This window comes from Lepisosteus oculatus, chromosome 3, assembly GCF_040954835.1.
Source record: "Lepisosteus oculatus isolate fLepOcu1 chromosome 3, fLepOcu1.hap2, whole genome shotgun sequence".
NCBI classification, from domain to species: Eukaryota; Metazoa; Chordata; class Actinopteri; order Semionotiformes; family Lepisosteidae; genus Lepisosteus; species Lepisosteus oculatus.
The window spans coordinates 52,871,048-52,894,399 of NC_090698.1; the positions used below are offsets into that span (position 1 = coordinate 52,871,048).

Genomic DNA, 23,352 nt, shown 5'->3' on the forward strand with positions numbered 1-23,352 from the left:
TAGATGAACCTGTTTAGTTTAGAGCTACTATAGCAAATGTATAACACCCTAGTGCTGTTTCACAAAGCAACAAGATATCTAAAACAACAGATTATTCTATGGTCTATTAAAAATGATTTATATTTTTTCTTAATGCTAATTTAAGTAACACTGTTACATAAAATATGTAAGACTAATTTTGCTATGAATATATAAAAAAACATTTATTCTAAAGCCATAAACATTAATTAATTTTATCATTTTCCTACCCCCGAAACATAATGTGGCTTAGGTGTCTTTATCATGTAAATCAACCAAGAAGCCAGTTATTCTAATCACCTGTTGGCTGACATTGAAATACTTGTCAGCAGTAGCATGGCCAGAATTTTACATTTTGAGTGGTAGGGACTCCAACATAAAACAAAAAGTGATCCCAATGTTGTTGCAGGTAAAAAAATCATGAAAGTTAGGTGTGTTACTATTTGACAAAACAACATTAGCTCAGAACTTTGCAGACACCTGCCGGGATTTTGGCATATTGTATTCTGATACTTGTAGTCCCCTAATAATGCATGTTTCAGTGGTCGCAAAGTGTGTTGCTGCTGTAAACCAGAGCAACCAACTATGGCAATATATGGCAAATCCATATGGCAAATCCATTTCTCTTAAAGAGTTACACCACCCTTTTTATCACAAAGATGATAAAATGTATGTAAGTTACACTATACCAAGTTAAGTGCTTCACACATTTCATTTAATATGTGGAAATTTCAATTTTTAGCAACAGTAGTCATTGTGTTTGTATGCTAAATACTTTTGAAAAGTAACCCCTTGCCACAACACCAAAGGTTAATGCTACTTTACCTTTGGACTGGGGAAATACGAAGCCTGCCGTAAACGAGAGTCCTATGTAGGAAATAAAAGTCCATTAAGGAGTTCATGAAGTCCATTTAGGAAATAAGACCTCCTAATTGGGAGAAAAAAAGTCCCGTTTATTACTTTTTTTCCCTCGCGGCTGCAGGATGCTGCCAATGTTGTCACAGTGAAAAGAAGGAACTTCAGTAGTTTATATTAACATGTAAGCTCACAGTCCAAAAAGACACCTCCCTACAGCCTGTTTATTGTTCTTGAAAGATGAAGAAGCACAGACAGAAAGAGAAATAATTAACTTTGCTGCTATACGCAGGGCCAGGCCCTGGCATAGGTGAACTAAGCAGCTGCCTAGGGCCCAGAGGCCCTCTAAATGTGCAACAGAACATATTCTGCATGTAACTAGCAAATCGTAGATGTTACATTTTTCAAGCTTGAAGCTTGACTCTTGGAGTAACTAATAATAAAAATAACAATAATAATAATAATTCCTTAGGTAATATATTAGGTACCACCACCAATAAGCTGCACCCATCTAGATGATGCAATTTCAGCCATAGTGCACACAGTATTCTCACCACACATCAGCTATCAGTGGAGAGCAGAACAGAGTGATGAAGCCAGTTCATAGATGGGGATTATTAGGAGGTCATGACTGGTAAAGGCAGGGGGAATTTGGCCAGGATTCTGGGGCAACACCCCTACTCTTTTCAAGAAAACCCTAAGTTTTAATGACCACAGGCACCTTTTTATAGTATTGTATCTCCATTACAATTCTAGGGCATTAGAACCTACACAGCCCACAGTTTGAACATCCCCTGCAGGCCCCACTAACACCTTTGTTTTAACACCCTTCAGCACAACCTTAGTTTTCCCAGGCGGTGAACCAACCAGGTACTGGCCAGACACACTGGCTTAGCTTCAGTGGTGTGAGTTGCAGGGTGATATAGCTGCTGGCAGATCACTTATTTTTACTAGAATTTAACAGATTCAAATTTCCCACAATTGTAGGCTTGCTGTGTGGGTTGCCTGGCTAAACATCAGTGCTGGCTGGCCAAACAAAAACGTGAAAGCAAATGTACAATTTAAAAGACTGCTCATCGATTATACTTAATCAGCATTAAAACGCATTGTCTTCCTTGCAGTGCCTCCTGTATTTCATTAAATAGGGGTATTGTGAACTTAACCTATAGCCCTTCAGATTGAAAGAGCAGAGAGGATCTCTTTAGGGCTCAAGTTGATTAAAACTTACCAGAGGTTGAAAGTATAGGCAAATTGATTTATAGAACGATTTTGTATAAAACTTGCTCATCTTCTCAGACGTACTGATATCACCTCCCTTGTTACTGAGTGCACTTGTTTTTTATTACTTTCATATTCATATTCATTTCTATAATGGTTTCAATGTAGTAATTTAACAGTTATGATTTGCTAAAATTTGAATCCTAAATCTGTTCTTCATGTTTAAAGTGTATATGAAATATAAAAAATTATATTAATGGTTAAGAACATTATGTTAAAGTATAACTCATCCACAGCATGAACTATCTGCACCCTTCCTCCATCCCATCTCCACTTTTTCAGCTACAATTTGGTTACGTCTCACTCTGCAGGAAGTCCCAGCATCCTTGTCCTCAAAGAAGGGAAATGGAAGGAGTGGATATCAAGGGAGGTGCAAACACATTTTTGGTTGGTTTAATTACATCACTAATTTCAAATCTTTGTTCTTTATTGTCTTTATAATGCCACTTTGAGGCACAATGAAACTAATTGTCTATAAAACAACCATTAAGTCAGCTAGAGAGAAACATGCCAAATGCTATTTTCAAACACTGAACTTTCCCTGGGGTGACTGCTGGGTTTATATGTTGCACTTGTTGTCCGTCCCATCTATTTGCTCCTCAGTATAAATGTGTCTGCTGTGCCCCAAATCAGGACATTCTGCTTGTCCTCAGTTAACTTCACATAATGCACTGCAGATATGTAATAATTTGTAATAAAATGTATGCTCTCCTATACAAAAGGTGATACACAATATTTTCACACAATAGTGTGAAATGCTTCAGTGAGATGGGCAGCTGTAAAGTTAATCCTCTAAAATTCTTTTTCTCTCATTTTTACTTAAAACATATTTGGTTGTATCGTACATAGTCTAACAATGGATCTTAAAAATATACAGTATAAGACAAATTGTGCCATGAATAAATGAAATTGCATTGAAAAACATGAACATAAATTATCTTATCATTTTAATGTATCTTATCACATAATTTCATGATCCCTCACCCACTCAGATTATTGGTCTTTACTCCCCCATAGCAGTATTCACACGTTTGCTAACTGTACACTACATTGAGGTAGTCACATTATTAGTTCATTTATTGTTAATATTACTTTAATTTTAACATGCTGTGATAATGTCACGAATGATCAGGGCAGAAGCACACAGTCCTTACTTGCCCTAGGAGACGTTACCATTGCCACCGGGAATCACATACAAACACAGTCAAGTCGTTTATTAATTTGAACTACATTCTACCAGTCATTCAATTAGTCCTTCTAATTATTCTATTAGGTTCTCTATTCAATACTGTTTACGCTGGTATCAGTGCTCGGCATTGTGAGCCTTTTTCCAGGAGGCGCTTCACGCAAAACCTGAAACCTGTAACAAGAAAACTTGAAATCTGATCTCTCTGAAACCTGTATCAAGCACTGATTTAGTGATGTCTTCCCACAGCACCCAGCTTATTCAGATTCACAAATCTTTTTTCTGTCTGCTGTATCTGTTTCACCCTGTTCCTGCTAAATTCTACTGCTGAACCACCAATGGGTCACTCTGCTTGGACGAGCTAAATGAAAAAATACAAGTATTTCCTTCCCCATTTTGTACAAGTGTTTCTTTTTCAATTACAATAATAACAGCAGCAAGTGTTGATGGAAAATGTAGTCAACATGAACTTGTCAAAACAAAAATATCTACATCAAGTGACCGATGAAGAAAGTGGAATACTGTTGTGTACTTTGTTTTATTTTCAACTACCAGATATATAAATAAATTACATTTATATTCATAAGTTAAATTTTGTTAATAACATTCAGAAACATTATTATAGTTTGGTTATTTTTATTTTCAGCTACCAAAATGTCCCTGTAATTACATGATTCCCTATTAAGTGGATTTAAAGAAGTAGTACAACAGATTAAATGAAACTACCGGTTCACTAACATCACAAGTGCCACTTATCGATCTTGTATGGGCAGTGAAAAGCTAAACTCAGCAAGGCAAATCAAACCAGAGTACAGCACAGAAAGTTTACTGTGGACATGAATTTTGATAGGCATTCTGAATGACTGCATCTGCATAACCCGTGTGATTACATTAATATTTCTAATATTTTGTGTGTATATCTATAATCTACAAAAGGTTCATACTTCCCCCTTCAAATGCTTTCCTTACTCAGAGGGCAAGCTGGTATCCCTCTGACAACAAAGAAATGCAGTCCCCTGTCAGAACCATGCACCATTCTTTACGCTGTGAATCTACCAGTGTCTTCATGGGAGATGGTGTTAATTGGAAGAGTGATTTTGCTTTTATCTCTGTAAGTCACAGAGCACATTGTTCCTCAGCAAGTCAAGGATATCATGATGGACAAAAGCACACTCAAGCAAGCAGCTTGTCCAATCTCTGCTTGGGGAACTTCAGTTAGTTACAGACATAGTCAACCTGAAGAAATATTTTAAATATTTAAATTGTATATAACCATATTAAATTAATTATATCATGTGGGTGCTTCAGTTATTGTTTTGATTAGCTAGTTCATCCCCTTTAAAAGCTGTATGAAAAAATGTTAACCTCACATGATATAACATAATATAAATATATTAATATATTTCAAGAGAGTTTCATCATCTTGGTAGAGTGACCTTTGTTTCCCAGATAAACTAAATGATTTTCATTATTTTGGAACCTTTCTACCTCACTATATACAGTATATACAGTATACAGTATATATATTTAATTGCAAAGCTACTCAATAGATTTGAACAGATGTGTAGTCTGTGGGCAGAAAATAGATTTAAATGTTTTCTCCATACTGGGTTTTATTTATTATGGTGGTGACCATATTAGGTCAGGCTTGCTGATTGATTGATTTCTTCAATGATACATCCATGACTTCAAGGGGAGAAGCACTTGAAAAAATGTGCATGTTCCTCCAGAAGCAGAATGGTAGAACTGACAATTGTTCTCACAGCCCACTGACAAAGGAAATCGCTTTTTTTTCTGACAGTTTGTTGGTTAGGGTTAGACTGAACCAATGGACTGGAATTGTCAAACTAATGAGTTGTTGGAATGGACTGACTTTCAGACCATTGGGCTGGAATTGTCAGATTCAATGGCTGCTGAACAAATAAGTTGCCATACAAATACATGTACAGTAGACTGAACAAAGTAGATATAAAGTGTCTTGGAAAAGTATTCAGACACTTTTCACATTTTGTGTCTTTGAACCTTGCAGTCATGACACTTTGAAGAAACAATTAATATTTGTTATATACAATGAACTCCACACATTCAAAGCAAAAAAACAAAAAAGTAAATAAATAATATGAAAGAAAAAATATAAGAGTAATTTTAGTAAAAGTATCCAAACCCTTTGCTGTAATAAACCTAAATTAATTAATGTGTATAAAATCATAGCCACACAATTATCCAAGTGGTCTTTGTCTATATGCAATAACGATGGCTTTCATGATTTCATATGTCTAAGTGCGGTTCCTTAGTCAAGTAGTGGTTCAACAATGAAATGACGGCACACTCAATGCAAGTCAAGGGGATAAAACTATCGAAAAAACATAAGTCAAAAGTGTACAAAAAAACTGTGATTTTTTTTATCCCTTTGAGCACAATCATTAAGCTCAGTAGTTACACTGAAGCGAGCCTCAATTAGGCCATCCCTCCAAACAGGGCACATAGAACTTGAAAGGAATGCCACTGACAGGTCAGTGACAAATCTGAAACAGCTAGAGTTCAATGGCTGAAATGGGAGAAAATGTGTACCAGTCAATAATATCCAGAACACTTCACAAAACGAATTTGTTTGGCAGGGTGGTAAGAAGGATGACATTACATAAAGTATACTGTATATCTCAAACCCCATATAGAGTCTGCATCAAAGCACCTGTAAAATATGGTAAAGGTGGTATTATCATATGAAAACTAAATATTATTTTTTGGTCTTAAAGTCAAATATTGCATTCGGTCAAACTCAAAACATGCCAGCTCCCAACCAACACAATTCCTGCAGTCAAGCATGGTGGTGGGCGTATCATATTATGAGGATACTTCTCCTCAGCAGGGACTGGAAACTCATTAGTATGGAAAGACAGGAAATTATGGGCAAATACTAGAGTAAAACATGTTTCAGTCAGCAAAAGAACACTGGTTGATGCTGTAGCACCATTGTAGCATATTTTGTATAAATATATCATGTGTTATTTATAATAGTTCTGCTTTTCACCAGCAGGAACTGGGAGGCTTGTTAGGACTGATGGAAGCATAGATGCAGCAAAGTAATGGCAAATTGTAGAAACCCTTATTTAGTCCTTAAACTAGGACAAGAATTAGCATCAACATTCAGGAGGAAAATAATCTTAAGCACAAGGCCAATGCTACACTGGAATAGTTAAAGAGTAAGAAAATGAAATCAATCCAACTGAGACAATGTGAGCAAATTTGCTAAAAATGGGCATAAATTGCACCATGTTGGAGTGAAATGTTGATAGGAACAAAAAAACACTTGGTAATTGGTGCCAAAGGTACTTCCACCAAATATTGAGTTCATGGGTCTGAATTCTTTATTCATCATATTTCACTGGTCCCTGCTGTTCCTGACACCGCTCTTCTGGGACCTGGGTTCGTCTACCTTTGACTCAGCCATCAGGCATTCCAAGACTTCTATTTCAAATGTAATATATACCTTTCCCTTTGTTTATATCTCTGGTGTCCAACACAGCTAAACATCTTTGGAGCTACTGGCCAAGGAATTCTCCCCCCCGTTCCTGATTCCACCTCCTCAGCCCTGGGTCTATCCAGCACTTTACTATTTACTTTACAAATCAACTTCTGCTAAAAAGAACCAAACAGTGAAGAAATCTCACCCCACCAAGCTTCTGGACCAAGGACTTTCTGATAATCTTTCTCTATTCAATAACCTTATTAGATGTATACAGTACATCTTCTGTACCTTCCCAAAAGTTTCCTCCCTCCCTCTGTTGTTTCTGATGCCACCTCCTTGACCTCAGGTCTGTCTTTATTTTTACTGAATAATGGTTTAGTGTTTCAATCTCATATCAGTAAGTAAACGTAAGTAAATCATCCTTAAAACGGGCATATGAGCGTGAGCCAGGGTTTAGAATTTGCTTTATACAGTATATAAGACATACACTCAACAGTCAAATTATAATATGTCATTATAATATGTAAAATATGTAAAATGTAAGAAAAGTTTTGTTTTGTGTGCGCACTGGCTTTCTTCACTTCCTGTAATTGAAATATTTTCAGAAACTCAAAGAATGAATCTTTTTCTGAATAATAAATCCATTACAAACAGCAGTATTGACAGAACCAGAAGATTTGAATGTAAAAAAGGACCCTTTAATCTTTGTGAGCCGTATGGTTTAGGATAAGGATAGTTTCCTGGAAGAAACTGATATGTATCAGAAATCTAGGTTTATCACAGGAAAGGATATTCGATATTCAAAACTAGTTACTTGTAATCAGTGACTCTTTACACGGATGTCTTTTAGCCACTAAGGGAAAACATGATGGAGTCATACCTCCTTTTGCTGTGGGACAAGAAGTTGGACCTGTTTTAGCTGGCTTGTGTGGCTCTTCTGAAAGGAAACAAATAAAATGGATTAAAAGGTGACAGGACAAGACCAGCTAAAACAGCTCAATTGAATGGTAGCAGCTACGGTTGCCACAATGTAAAAATTACTGTTGTCATTTATTGAAACATTTTGCATTTGTACATTAAACTTTAATATGCTCAATTTTAAATATCATGCATCCCTTATTTCACCCCAAGAGGCAATGGGGATTGTTTTTATTTGAGTATACTTATAATAATAATTAATTACACTTTTTTTAAATTTAAGCAGCCGTACTGGTAAACCATTAGACAATGTGTCACACACAAATAAATTTGTTTTGATGAAATTACATTGATTCAATAGCATTGCTAAGAAAATGATAGATTTAATCCTTTCCTTACTTGTGCTGTAACCGTGTAATCACTTAAAAAAAACATAAATTAATAATGTAAAAATAATGTACTGTATGTGATCTAAGTAACTGTGCTACACTTTAACAAAATAATATGATAAAGTTAAGCACTTACAGTTCAACAATTGTATTTAATCATAATTTAGTTAATAGGCTTGGAAAAGACAAATAAATTCCCTACAAATGAAGAATTAAACCTGTTGTGAATTGGTGGAAAAGAGAACGATTTCTTGTGAAATGTTATTGATCAATACATCCTGTGAAGATCTGATAATGTAATACCTTCAGACAAAAACACTTTACATCTTAAAATTTGGGGCATGTGATCAATTTTTTTTTAGCTACAGATGTTTTTATCTAAAAATGTATTATAATCAAACATGACAAAATAATCACATAGAAAAGTTCTAGCTTGTAAAATGTTTTTTTTCAAGAATATTTGCAATTAATGTGAATTATTTCTATTATTTATTTCCATTATTATTTTCCATGCAGGAACTGTATTGTGGTACTGTATGTCTTCTCAATGTTGGAAGATAGGCTGCTTCTCATTTTGATCACTGAGAAAAACAGCTGAATACACTCAACATCATTCACTTGTGGTTTCACAAGAGAACCTCAATTCAGTTCTCAAAGTGATACTTTTTTGCCATCAAGAATTTCTCTTACCTTTTTTGCATTCCAGATTCATGTTCTTTGTTTCTGAAAACATATGATACCTTGTTCTGTTCAAATGATGTGACTTCTTCAGAAATCATCTATATATCATTGGTGTCAAGTCAGATTGTTTTTACTTCATACTTCTGACATCTCCAGTGGACTTTTATTTACAGTGCTTCAGCAATATGATTGACAACTACAATCTTCATTTCACTCCTTAATTTGCAGAAAGAAGGAAACCAAAAATGTTCTGAAAGTTTAGATCATGCCCCTGTTTACCTTCAGGAATACCTGAACATGAATGCACAACTACAACTCTCAGGATTGTCTTGTCTAACAATATTTGCCTGTTGTAGAATGCCCATATGACATGGAGAAAAGAATGGCTCATCATAACATACACACTTCTGAACAAGAACAACTTTACAAATAAGAGGAGGCCATCTGGCCAATCTAACTGGTTTAATAGTAGTTAATTGAGTACTAAATAGTAGCTAATTGAGCATACATTCACCACTGGGTAACTACAAAATAATGACTGCATTGGCAGCTGTAGACCCTATCCTTTGTTCGGCCAATAATATAGTATTAGTAAATAGGGAGATCTGAAGTGCAAATCATAAGGTGAAAGTTGACAACTTCACACTGACTCTGTCTGCTGCTGCTTGACAGCATTCATGTGACTCTTGCTCATGAGTATGATTTGTTAGGTTGTAGCATAGTTTTAAGATTAATTTAGGCAAAAAAAAAGGTTTTATGAAACATAAAATGTGAAAATGTGTTTTCTGTTGTAAGATACATGTGCTAAGTGATAAAGAGGCTACAGTGGTTAAACAAATCAGTTTGTTCATTTTGAAACAATATACAGTATAGAATCTTCAGAAACATAACTGATTGCAGCTCCATGTGGTTAAGTATTTAAAGTAGGGAGAAAGGGTGGAATGTATGGCCTCATGTAATGTACCAGCCCAAAAAAAAACTCTTCTTAATTTGTGAAGCTTGTTACTAAAAACAAAAACTACTTGCTCAGGTGGATTTAGTGAGTGAAACTACTTGCACATGTGAGTGATGTGATTATGTAACACCAACAAACTGTAAAAGTAATTGATGTAATAAATATGCCTAATAAAATGCAAAATCATTAAAGGGCAACAAATGAGAGAAAGTCTCTTAAATACTTGATCGCTAAATACACATTGATCTGTTTATCTATCCACATTGTAAAGAATGTCAAATTATAATTGTTATAATTACAATCTGATTCCTGAGCCCTAAGACTTTCTATAGAAAACTGCCTGGAAACTGGAATGTGTCTCTTACAAATTTTCATTTCCTTTTATTTAACTGTGAGCTTTAAGTAATTCCCTGGATTCTTGAAGGGGTTTTAGTGCTTTGAGGGGAAACCATTGCAACATTTTGTGGTGCCATTGTGGATTTTGAAAACATGAAAAAGCCCTTTTTTCCAAGACTATAGACAAAATGCTTTTACTTTAACATCTTTGTTACCTTTCTTTGAAAGCACTATATTTTATCACATCCCTGTATTATCAAGGCAAGAATCTTGCAGTAGATAGACACGTACAACGTTTTCACATGACATTCCACCAAGTTTAGCCTTCTGCATTTTGTTTACTGCTATTTCTGTATATTGTTAGTCACTCTACACATTTGTGTACCTTCTAAAAATTTATGAACTGTTCAAGAATATAGATCACAGGTATACATCTGGAAGAAAAGGGCCCATAAAAGACAATTCACTGTGGCACACTGCAATTGCATCAGTTCAGCTAAAGGTTTCTCTCATTATTTTCCTCCATTTTCTGTTCACACACCATTTCTTATAGCATGCACAGAGGTACCCTTGGATTTCTATAGCCTTACAGATGAACATTTTGTGTGGGACTATACCAGCAGCTTTCTGGAATCTAAATATATCATACCTTTTCAGAAGAAAGGCTGTCGGATACTACAGTGCCTTGCGAAAGTATTCGGCCCCCTTGAACTTTTCAACCTTTTGCCACATTTCAGGCTTCAAACATAAAGATATAAATTTTTTATTTTATGTGAAGAATCACCAACAAGTGGGACACAATTGTGAAGTGGAACGAAATCTATTGGATTTTTGAAACTTTTTTAACTAATAAAAAAATGAAAAGTGGGGCGTGCAAAATTATTCGGCCCCCTTGCGTTAATACTTTGTAGAGCCACCTTTTGCTGCGATTACAGCTGCAAGTCGCTTGGGGTATGTCTCTATCAGTTTTGCACATCGAGAGACTGAAATTCTTGCCCATTCTTCCTTGCAAAACAGCTCGAGCTCAGTGAGGTTGGATGGAGAGCGTTTGTGAACAGCAGTTTTCAGCTTTTTCCACAGATTCTCGATTTTCATCCAGAATGGTCCTGTATTTGGCTGCATCCATCTTCCCCTCAATTTTAACCATCTTCCCTGTCCCTGCTGAAGAAAAGCAGGCCCAAACCATGATGCTGCCACCACCATGTTTGACAGTGGGGATGGTGTGTTGAGGGTGATGAGCTGTGTTGCTTTTACGCCAAACATATCGTTTTGCATTGTGGCCAAAAAGTTCGATTTTGGTTTCATCTGACCAGAGCACCTTCTTCCACATGTTTGGGGTGTCTCCCAGGTGGCTTGTGGCAAACTTTAGACGAGACTTTTTATGGATATCTTTGAGAAATGGCTTTCTTCTTGCCACTCTTCCATAAAGGCCAGATTTGTGCAGTGTAAGACTGATTGTTGTCCTATGGACAGACTCTCCCACCTCAGCTGTAGTTCTCTGCAGTTCATCCAGAGTGATCATGGGCCTCTTGGCTGCATCTCTGATCAGTCTTCTCCTTGTCTGAGCTGAAAGTTTAGAGGGACGGCCAGGTCTTGGTAGATTTGCAGTGGTCTGATACTCCTTCCATTTCAAGATGATCGCTTGCACAGTGCTCCTTGGGATGTTTGAAGCTTGGGAAATCTTTTTGTATCCAAATCCGGCTTTAAACTTCTCCACAACAGTATTACGGACCTGCCTGGTGTGTTCCTTGGTCTTCATGATGCTCTCTGCGCTTTCAACAGAACCTTGAGACTATCACAGAGCAGGTGCATTTATACAGAGACTTGATTACACACAGGTGGATTCTATTTATCACCATCAGTCATTTAGGACAACATTGGATCATTCAGAGATCCTCGCTGAACTTCGGGAGTGAGTTTGCTGCACTGAAAGTAAAGGGGCCGAATAATTTTGCACGCCCCACTTTTCATTTTTTTATTAGTTAAAAAAGTTTCAAAAATCCAATAGATTTCGTTCCACTTCACAATTGTGTCCCACTTGTTGGTGATTCTTCACATAAAATAAAAAATTTATATCTTTATGTTTGAAGCCTGAAATGTGGCAAAAGATTGAAAAGTTCAAGGGGGCCGAATACTTTCGCAAGGCACTGTATATAATCAACGCACCAAGTCTGTTGATCTCCAGCTTAGCTCATTTTGACGAGTATAACTCTTTATTTGGGAACCTCAGTTTCCCTTCTTGAACTCTGACTCACTTTACATGTAGAACAAAATACTACCTATGTGAATACCACATTTAGAATCATTCTTACTAAAATCGTAAAGAGATATAAAGATGTAAAGATGGTTTTAGTGATGGAACTGGGTAATGGAACAAATTTCCCTATCAGATGTTTATTTTGATCATACAGCAGCATACAATTTTATGTTACTAAAACATTGTTAATATCTCAACAAAGTATAAGAAACTTCTTTAGTAACATCTAAACATAAGAACTACCACTCATCCGTTTTTCAAATAAAAAATCATTTATCCTTTGTCCTTTAAACACGTTTATTCAAAATTCAAATTTCTGTGATGACAATTGTACAACAGTACAAGCATTGTGTCTCCAATATCTTTGAAGTTGAGTTTTTAAGGCCTTCTCAGAATGTTATTTAAATAAAAGATGTTAATTTTTGCAACATCAGTTTCCTTTCTTAATATTATGGACAGTACAAAGAGACTTTTTCATTTATCTGAATTATTTAAGTAAAATAAATTAATTTAATAAATAAAAATTAAATAAAATTTTGAAATGACTCAATACCATCACAGAAAAGTCATAATTCTGTGATAATGATACAGTATAAATGAATAGTTGTCTAAATATTTCACAGTACATAAACCATTAATGATTTAAAATATACAATAAGTAATTTTAAGAAATGTAATTTACCTCATAAATCATAAAGAAAAACAGCTTGTTCAAGAAGTATACTTTTATAAAGGCCTGATATTTACAAGTCCATATTTAAAGAACAAATCAAACACTATAATTACAATTCCAGCTGTAGTTCCTTGTTTCTTAAAAGCATGAAAGAGCTACAGATGCAGCCATTCAAAGTGCGCAGTACACACACGTACCGGAGGTAATTGGCTACGGCGTCGCGCATTGTGACGCACGATGACGCGCAGTACGTGATTGGTTGACCGACAGGGGCACTCGTGGTCTGTTGGTCTGTCGTAGAAAGATTTACAGTAAACGTCTTTACTGTGCCCATTGTAGTATTGAATATTTATATGGAATTTTACCACTGAAGGGAAATCTTAGTGCCTAAGCATAAAAAGAATAGGAGCATACTGCAACGCGTGTGAAGGCCATAAACGATATTCATTTTGGAACTTAAACATACAGTATATGGCTGGTCTCGGTACTTTAAAGAAAACATACACACCAGTATTCCATTTCTCCAGTGAAACCGGTTTAATTCATCACAGCCAGCACTCCCGCAGAGAGGGGGGTTGTACTCGTTAATGTCTTAGCACAAAGCAGAAACTTCTTGTATTTTCCGATGACATACAAGTGGAAAGATTACAGATTTTAATCGTCTTTTTTCTGAACCAGGGAAAATCTGATCATGTTTCTCTATAACAATAATAAAAAACTTTATTTTACATACAGTATCACATTTAAAAGTGGCATCTCAAAACAATACAGTAGATGTAAACCACCGATTACAAAGTAAATACCCAGACAAACGCAAACGCGTTTTTAATAAGATGCTTTTATTCGTTCATAATCCGACGATCTCAGGAAGACTAATGGGGGTCTGGCTTTATTTCTGGAAAACCATAACTCTGGTCTTGTCCAGATTGACTGTCAGCGCTCAGGTCTGACAGTGCTGCTCCAGCAGCGCCAGGTTCTGCGGCAGCCTCTGTTCTGTGGGTGACAGCAGGACCAGGTTCCTGCAAAGAGCAGGAACTCGATTTCTGTAATTAATGCAGATCAGTAAATCAAGGGACAAAACAATTATTGCGCCCGGGTCCTCAATGGGCTTTAACGTGCTAATGCGTTGGTTTAACACTCCAGGTGTGGCAAGCCTCTAATGTCTCCCGACTTCGGCAAAAGGCACCTGTGTGGAGACTTTTCGGCAGCAGCGGGAACAGTACGACGCATTACTGGGGAGGAGTGGGAGGCTAGAGACACTCCTGAAAATGCAGACTTTTGTCGATGGAAACCGGTGTGTGTGTCTCTCTCTGCTGGATGTCCCTCTCACTCTCTGCTGAATGAATAAAAGCATTTTATTAAAAACACATTTGCGTTTGTCTGGTATTTACTTTGGTCCCTTTTAACTGTTTTTCATCTTCTTTATTGCTTTGAGATGCCACTTTTAAAGCTGATATGTAAAATAATGTCTTTTATTATTGTTATAGAGAAACATGATCAGATTTTGCCCGGTTCAGATCTAAAGTGCTACACCTAACTTTCTTAATTCGATGTATTTAAAGCAGTGAACTACTGTAGGTGTAACATAACATTCAGAAATGCAATCGAGAATAGTTTTGTGGTGTTTGTATAGATGAAACGCTCCTAAAACGTATAATGTAACAAAATTAAAGACGATTAAAATCTGTAATCTTTCCACTTGTACTGTATGCCATTGGAAAATACAAGAAGTTTCTGTTTTGTGTAAGGATGGTATCAAAAAGTAATCTAAGCGGTGAGAAAGCTGTGCTCAATGTATTTAAGGGACTTAAAAGTAAAAGGAGATGCTTCATATTGCTTGACTAATTTTAAAAACTAAGTTATAAATGCAGATGCTCCCTCGGTGCCAAGCCGGGTGTAAATATCTAAATATACATTCGTCCCGGGCAGAGGCCGAAGAGCGCCCGGCTAGGGTGCGCGGGGAAGAGCAGGACAGGAGTGAAAGTGGTCAGGGCAGGGTTTAGGAAGGCGTACACTTTTACACTTTTCTATTACACTTTTCTAAAACGTATTTGAAAAATAAAAACGATTACAATCTAATCCTTTCATGTTTGATCCCAAAATCCCAAGAAAAATAAATCTAAACGGGTAGAAAGCTATGCTGAAAGTTTATTAAGATACTTAGACAAAGATACTGTATCAATTTATGTTGCATTAGTCTGATTATGATAAAAAAAACACATATAATTAAACACGCGTTTGCGATTTAAATCAAAACAAGATTTAAATCAATACAAATGTATTGTAACACATACTGTCCAGCCTCCATTTCTCTATAAAAATTTACACTATTACAAATTTACAATTTGTTGATAAAAGAAATGTTAGGTTCTTTAAAGCTTTGTGATAGTTGACCCACCCAGGCAGCAAAAGATCAGCTGCACTTGTAGGATGCGACACCGAAGATATGATTAATAACCTTTTAAATCTGAAGGGAGATCTGAAGGAATCCCCCCCCCACACACACACACAATATAAGCAGGAAGCGGACGCAGGGACCGTTGTCAGAAGGGAAGAAGGCAACTATTCACTGCTATCAAAAATGAATTAGAATCGATCATGTTGTGATATTTTGAAATATAAAAGTCAATTGATTGTCCATAATATTGCTATTCTATTTTTTCGAAGAAATGTTTGTTAAAAGAAAAGTCCAGCACCAGCTGGATTTGAACACACAAACCGTGATTTGGTAATCGGGCACGTAGACCAGTGGGCTACAAAGGAAGTTAAGAATATAATCATATCGTTATTAATTTTTTGAGATACGCGATTCCATATTATATTCCCTTTTAATCAAATTCTAAAAGTATGCTTGTTTACTCCGGTATTGCAGACACACTATGCTTATACTAAAGAGGACATTCCCTGTAAATGGGTTACTAATCTACTAATATGTGCTACAGAATGTTTCATTTACATAAGTTGGACTTTCTCTCTGAGCTCATTTATTTAATTAGGGAATGGGCAGTCTGCCCAAAGTGAGAAAAAGACCAATGCCTTTGTATTTAAGACCACACTGCCCACTTGGGCCTGTGGGCACTTGGGTATGTTAGGATGACAAAACTTCATCTTACTATTTTGAAACACTGCACTTATGCTGAATCCATGTCTAGATTAGCTGTGAAGTGCAAATATTACAGGGTTCTCTGACCATCTGGAGGTAACCGAATAAGTTTTAGAAAAGGTATTTTGTAAGTAGTTGACTTTGAATTATTTCACTATATTGTAGATGCAACTTTAGATGAGGGATTTGTGTTTTCAGGCAACAACTCTTTAAAAATAGTAGACCATTGCATTTTGTATACTCTGGTAATGTTTAAGTATACATATACACAGACAAAAACACAATAAACAGGGAAATTAAATTGAATTTCTGGAATAACCGCTGTATATCCCACCACTCTTACTGTACAGGTGCAGCCATCTGGTCACCAACCCGAGATAAATTAGGCTTTTGGGGAAGACACTTCTGAATTGATCCCACAGATGTTGGACTTGGCTCAGGATTAAAAGTTGGCCAAAGATGAATGGTCTTCAGTTGTCCTGCTGGAAAATTATTACTATTGGATTGACTTGCAGGTCTGTAAAGGGCAATACAGTATTCTTCAGTGAATAAAACACTACATCTCTACTACTACCTGGCACACAGAAGGTGACAATTTCAATTCTCAGTTGTCAGCATGTTACCCCGGCATGGCCTGTGAGCATGCAAATCATTTTTATACAGATGGTGAGATATAGTCATTCTGCTGATTTAAGTTTTTTTTTTCTTTCTGGATGTTATGCTGTAACCACTGCAGACTGAAAATGATTTTGCAGTTGAATTGGACAGATGTGATGGTCCTGGGCTGGTGCGGTGACTCTCTGCCTTCTAGGACATGACCTGCTTCTCACAGAGTTGATTTGTGGTTTCTCTGGTCTAGGCTGCTGTTAGTTGAAGCAGAACATCTCATTCTCTAGGCACTCAGTCAATTTTCATTACTTATGTGAAACATAATCTTTCGTTATCCTTGAATTAAATTATTTTTTAAATGCCCATTTATACAGATTCTTGGCGTTTCTTCTGAAATCGCAGAATTTAAACTGAGCAATATATAATCCCAAGGGAAAAGAGCTACTCAAAATAATTTGCTGCTATTTAAAATGTAAATAATGTTGTGTGTATTTATTCTAAATGAGCTGTTGATATAAATCATGGATTCATGCGTTCTCATTTTTCCTCAGTATGTTAGTGTAACCTTGTTACTTGTATACAAATTGTTTCAGCTAAACGTCTATGAAGTCATCCCATACAGAAATGTTTCTATGTCATCAGTGTCCCTTCTCAGGCATAAAATTTGTGTTGGCAGATTCTGTCAGTAAAACTTAATCATTGGATGAAATGCCCTGAGGTATAAGAGTTAAAAAACTAGATTCCTTTACAGACAGACATAATGGTTTACAGGGACTAAGGGACTTTTAAGATGCCCAGTGATCCAAAACTTTGATACCTGATTGATAATACATTTAAGTGCACTATATGGAAACTGGTAGCTGCACATTGCTATTTTAATATTTGTGTAATGTCAGTAGCAGAAAAGATCAGCATTCTATTTTATGATTATGATTTTTCAATGCAAAATTTGCCTAACAGACTTCTGTGCTAATCTGACAGCAGCATACATTAGTAAGTAGTAAAAATTCACAGTAAATCTGTGAACTGCTTTACCCATTTCCAATGGATAGTTATTAGGTCTGATTTGTTGGGATTTCTAAGTGTCAAGTGAAAGGGATCATGGTGAAACATAAATTGTCATCACTAAGCAATTAAAAAGAACTTAACTTACTATGAGGTGATGAAAAAAAAACATTACTGGTTCAAAGTATTACCACTTTGAACTGAAGTATTGCTGTTCAAGATACAGACATAACATGTGTATCTATACTCACAACCATAATTTGTAACTTAAGTATATCAGGTTTATATATTTCCGAAATATTTGTATTGCATCCAATGCAACCACTTTCAGAGATTGTTAAATTTCAGGTGTTGTTAATCACCGGGCATACCAAGTGTCTATATTATAAATAATACCCAGCGTTGTAACAAGTGTCAGCCTTCCATTATTCCTATATTTCTACTAAAAGAAAAAAAGTCTTATTGATTGTATGTGGCATTATTGGATTTTCATGTCCAGTACAATAATCAGATCTGTGAAAATACTCTATAGGTAGAATAACATCCATTTTCAAATGTCTTTATCAAATACAGGGTTGTGAAAGAGCCAGAGCCTATCCCAGCAAGCAACAGGTGCAAGGCAAACACAGTGACAGATTTAGATCAGCTATCTTCTAATTAGGGATGCTCCAATAGATCGGCCACCAATCAATTGGAAATCAAAATGCAATATATGTGCAAAAGAAGTCGCTTGTAGGGGATAATCGGCTTAAATGTTGAACACCAGAAACCTTATTAGACATTTGAGAATTCAACACCAAAAATAATATGCAGAGTATGAAAAATTTGCATGTGCAAAGGTTGCAACGACTAGCAAGCCGACTCTCGCTCAACCATCAATACCGGCAACACTTTAAAAAATTGAGCCTTACAGTAGGGATAGCAAGAAATCCAAAGCAAGAAAGCTGAAAGTACTACGGGTAGGATCTTTGCAGGCGATGTATGAGAAAATTCCGAATGAAGGTAAAAGCAATGGTTGGAATGACTCAGCAGCATCGGAGATTAATCTCAACCTCAGTGAGCAACTCATCCCAAGAAGCGCAGAGCCAATGGCTTTCTGGAAGAGCATTAAAAGCTGTTTCCCTGCCTTGGCAGAAGCAGCTCTGGTCTACCTTTGCGCTCCTTGTACGAGTGTGGACAGCGAGCGTCTATTCAGTACAGCAGAACACATTTTGAATGAGAAGAGGACAGATTGTCCTCAAAACATGCAGAGAATCTCATATTCTTAAACAAGAATCTGCCCTCGATCATTAGTAAACAATAAGCTTAGTAGCTAAAGAGCCACATTTGGCTGACTTGTTTCCTTTTGGTTGTAGTAGGCTGCTATCTTCTTGTTAAACATCTTATTGAACATTTTATTTTATTAGAATTGTGGGTTGTGATTAAGACAAGCCTTTTATTTTAGTTAGTTTTTTTTGTTATTGCTATATATATATACTGTATGTGCCATATGTATATGTAATATGTATAAATGTTTTGTGTACGTGTTTTATTAGTAAAAAGTTTATTTTATTATTAAGTGATTATTTTATTAATTTTAGTAAGAAGTGTTTATTTTGTGGTAATTGAACAATACCTACATTTCATTTTGTTAATAAAAAATAAACAAATTACACCTGTCATCTACAGTTTATTTTAATTGGAAAAAATAATAAGGGTAACACTTTACCATGGGACATGAGGCTTGTACTGTACATGGCTGGTTAAGTGGGAGCTTAATGTAATGTTTTTTAAAAGAAGAAATCGCTATCAATAATGGTATCGGCCGATTCTAATGACAGAATTGGTGATTGGTATCGGCCCTAAAAAGCCTGATCGGAGCATCCCTAATTCTAATATTATTGCTAAACGAGTTGTTATCATATATACAAATTGTATATCATGCATTTACAGAATTGAGAGCTTTGAGCTTTTCTGTACCTTTTGCTTTGTGTCAGAATTTTGAATCAAATTATTTGAAAAACTATGAACAATACAAAGTTGCTTTTTAATGATTTTATGTAATTTTGTTAAATATCTATTTAGTAATAGTTACTACAAAAACTACAGTATACACACTATTTTAAATGAAATGCATTGCACTGTTTAATTTGAAAGTAACGTTGCTTAAATTCTTTTTGAGGAAAGTTATGTGGATTTCCTGTATATTGCCGTGTAAAGGTATTGGGGTTCAGTAATCTGGTTTAAAGCAGAAGCAGTTCTTATTAACTTTTTAAAATGAACAAACCTAAAACAACCTTAGCCCCCAGCACCAGAACAGAGACAACAACGCCACTTAGGCAGTCGAAGGGCATACAGATGCAGCCAGTCAAAATGCGCGGGCGATACCGCATTATTTTCCGGTGCACTGTACGTAGTCTACCGCGAGTTACCGGTAAATACCGCTAGTTACCATAAATTCTCCTTTAATACTGCAAGCAAAATAATAGTATCCGGAATTTCCGCAAGGTGGAGCTAATAAAGCTCAACCTCTCATGTTTGAGCTGTCGCCATCAAAGTCTTTAACGAAGATATTACTAATGGTATTAATAATGAATGACCTTGGACAAGCTGTAAGTCTAAACTCAAAGTATTGCCCTGGTCCACATTCTTTTTTTCATTGACCATCTATGTAAAAGTAACACCACAGCATTTCGCAATCACACATTTGTTTCCAATCATGCAAAGTACAGTAATTTTTGGGAATCGATTCACCATGTCTTTCACATGCTCATAAAAGAGATTGATTTAGGAACATAAACATATTACCGTATGCAAACTGTACTGTATACAGTATGTATATGTATATTTAATGTCTTAACTGTGCCCCTTTAAGTATTGAATATTTATATGGAATTTAACCACTGAAGGGAAATCTTACTGCCTGAGCATAAAAAGAATAGAAGCATACTGTAATGTGTGTGAAGGCCATAAACGATATTAATTTTGGAACTTAAACATACAGTATATGGCTGGTCTCGGTACTTTAAAGAAAACATAAACACCAGTATTCCATTTCCCCCTAAACATTTTAAGCATCGAAGTCTTTAACTAACTAAGTCTTAAATACAAAGGCATTGGTCTTTTTCTCACTTTGGGCAGACTGCCCATTCCCTAATTAAATAAATGAGCTCAGAGAGAAAGTTCAACTTATGTAAATGAAACATTCTGTAGCACATATTAGTAGATTAGTAACCCATTTACAGGGAATGTCCTCTTTAGTATAAGCATAGTGTGTCTGCTTTGAAAGAGTCCAAGCCCAGTAAAGGAAATCAAATCTTGACACAGTGTCAAGTAAGAAAATTATTAAAATAGGTACTGAATTTTTCCTGTTGCACAATGGCCTACTGTTCACATTTTGTAGGACACATATACAGTACATGCCTATATATGTTTTTTTTAGAAAACACATATAAAGTATGCCTATACTGTATATTATATAAAGGAAAAGCACAAACAAAATGCATGTCTATTCTCCTGTGCCAGGGCAAAGGTTTCGTTCATATTAGCTTGGTATTGCTCCTTCACTGACACGTGGTGTTTCCAAAGGTGTTCAAATTAATAGTGGTGGTTTTAGACCTGTTTAACATCAGACTCAACAAAGACAACATCAATCAAAACTAACACACCTTATTTACCAAGTGCTCAGAACTTGATTACGTTTCTGAAAGAAAAATGAAGACATCATGGCAGAAAAGGAATGAATGTAAAATACCATTTTGTACTCTTTCTCTCATTTTCTGATTGATTTTATAATAATTTTGGTTCAATTTTTGGTTATGCAAAAGTGAGAAAGTTACTGTATTGTTTGTTTAAAAGAATGTTAATGATATTACTCCATCTGCAAATCTTTGTTTCCTTGTGGGGAGTGGATTTATTTAGCATTTTTAAAAACACTTTATACTAAGGTGCAAAGACTAACAAACCACACTACTGTATTTTTGTCACCTTTATAAAATTTTAGAACACTTGATCTAAACGTTCTGTATGAACACGGGTGATTTTCCAATGTTATAATAATGTCTGAAGTGTTTTGTGTTACATGTGACCTACATAAAAATAAATATAGGAAAGACGAATATTGTAACACTCAAAAACAGGGATCAGATGATTTGATGTTAATTTTAATCTATGCATATTTTAAAAATTAATTTTAATATTGTAATGCAGATTGAATAGTAGGTGGGAATTCTGGTAAAGACTGATACAGTGGATTAGGCGCCTTATTTTAATAAAATCAAATCAACATATTTGCTAAAATGACTTACTGAATAGTAAATTCCTTGCTGGTGGGTGCTGCCTTCCTGATAAATGCAGGACATACAGTATGTTGGAGCCTAGGGCACCTCTTGAAACACACCACAGTAGTGTCTACAAGAGCTTCTGGAAGGCCGAGGAGGTTTTGCTGTTTTATGTACAAAGGATTTATTTAATAAACTCTTAAGTCTGTTATTCAGAGTAATTTCAAACATGATACTTTTCATTGCTCTGGAAGACAACACTCCACTTTCAAAGGGAGCATAAAATTACTCTCCCATTTTAGCAATTTGTTTTTGTTTTACCCTTTTACTTTCCCTTTTTGCTCCAATAAAAAACAACATGATTCTTTCATCCCTAATTTGTAAAAAGACTTTTCTATCACTTTTGTAATGGTTTGAATTCTGAATTATTATTTTACTGAAAACACATTACACTTTTTCAGGTATTAGTAAAGGATTGTAGTAAAAGATTGTACTGTGGTTCATATGTTCTTCTAGACTTAATTATCTTACTTCAAGTCATCACTGCACACATAAAAAGAATGTTAAGCACTCAAGTGCATTTACAATAAACAAGCAAAAAACATTATATAAAACATTATCAGAGCAATTCTGATCAAAATGGTTCCCAAAGTTACACATTACCAATCACTCCATCATTAAATGCAAACTGTCTAGCGGTGCTCACCGTTCTACATGATGAGATAACACTTTTTTATACCTCTTAACTAAGGGTCTTGTGAACACTGTAGCTGGATATACAGTATGTTTAGTCATGGACCTACAGCCAGTCACATTGCCACAAAATGCAGCTCCCTTCAGAGTACCCACCTGTAGAATGTATTCACTCTTAATTAATGGCTTTTTGGTCAGACACCTGATTTTTCACTGTTTACTGTATTTTTGTCATTTAGATTGTTAATTATTATTTTTTATACCCATCCAATTTTGAATAAGATAATCTGCCTTTTTTTCAAGTCTCATAGCAATGAGCCCCTGGTACACACACGGGAGGGGGAATGAGCAAGTGAAGGATGGACTCCAACCCACCCAACTTCGAGCCACTCATCACTTATAATGCCCCTGTGTTAGAGGTTCAGTGCTGATTAAAGAAGAAGCACATCTCTCCTGAACACCACCACAAACCTTCAAGTACTCAGGAGTCATAGAATTACTCTGGAGCAGAGCTGTGTCACTGACAGCCCCAGTAACTAATCCCACACTACCCTGAGTGGTGGAGTCAACAAGTCACATGACCCAGGATAGAACCCAAGATGATAGAACTCAAGTTGTGCTTCAGACAGTACCTTCACTAGGTGAGTAACTTGGATCCCACTCTATCC

The 23,352-nt window shown here is 35.8% G+C and overlaps 1 protein-coding gene across 2 annotated transcripts in view; it reads right to left on the reverse strand.

Annotated features, from left to right (window-relative positions):
- Positions 1–23,352, reverse strand: part of prr16 (proline rich 16) — a 151,102-nt gene that overhangs the window by 72,431 nt on the left and 55,319 nt on the right. The window contains exon 2 of one of the 2 annotated variants that reach the window (XM_015366358.2): positions 7,687–7,743. The exons of the other annotated variant lie outside the window; for it this stretch is intronic. Coding sequence (XP_015221844.2) covers positions 7,687–7,743 — 57 coding nt within the window. The remainder of the gene's footprint in view (positions 1–7,686; positions 7,744–23,352) is intronic. 2 annotated transcript variants of the gene reach the window in all.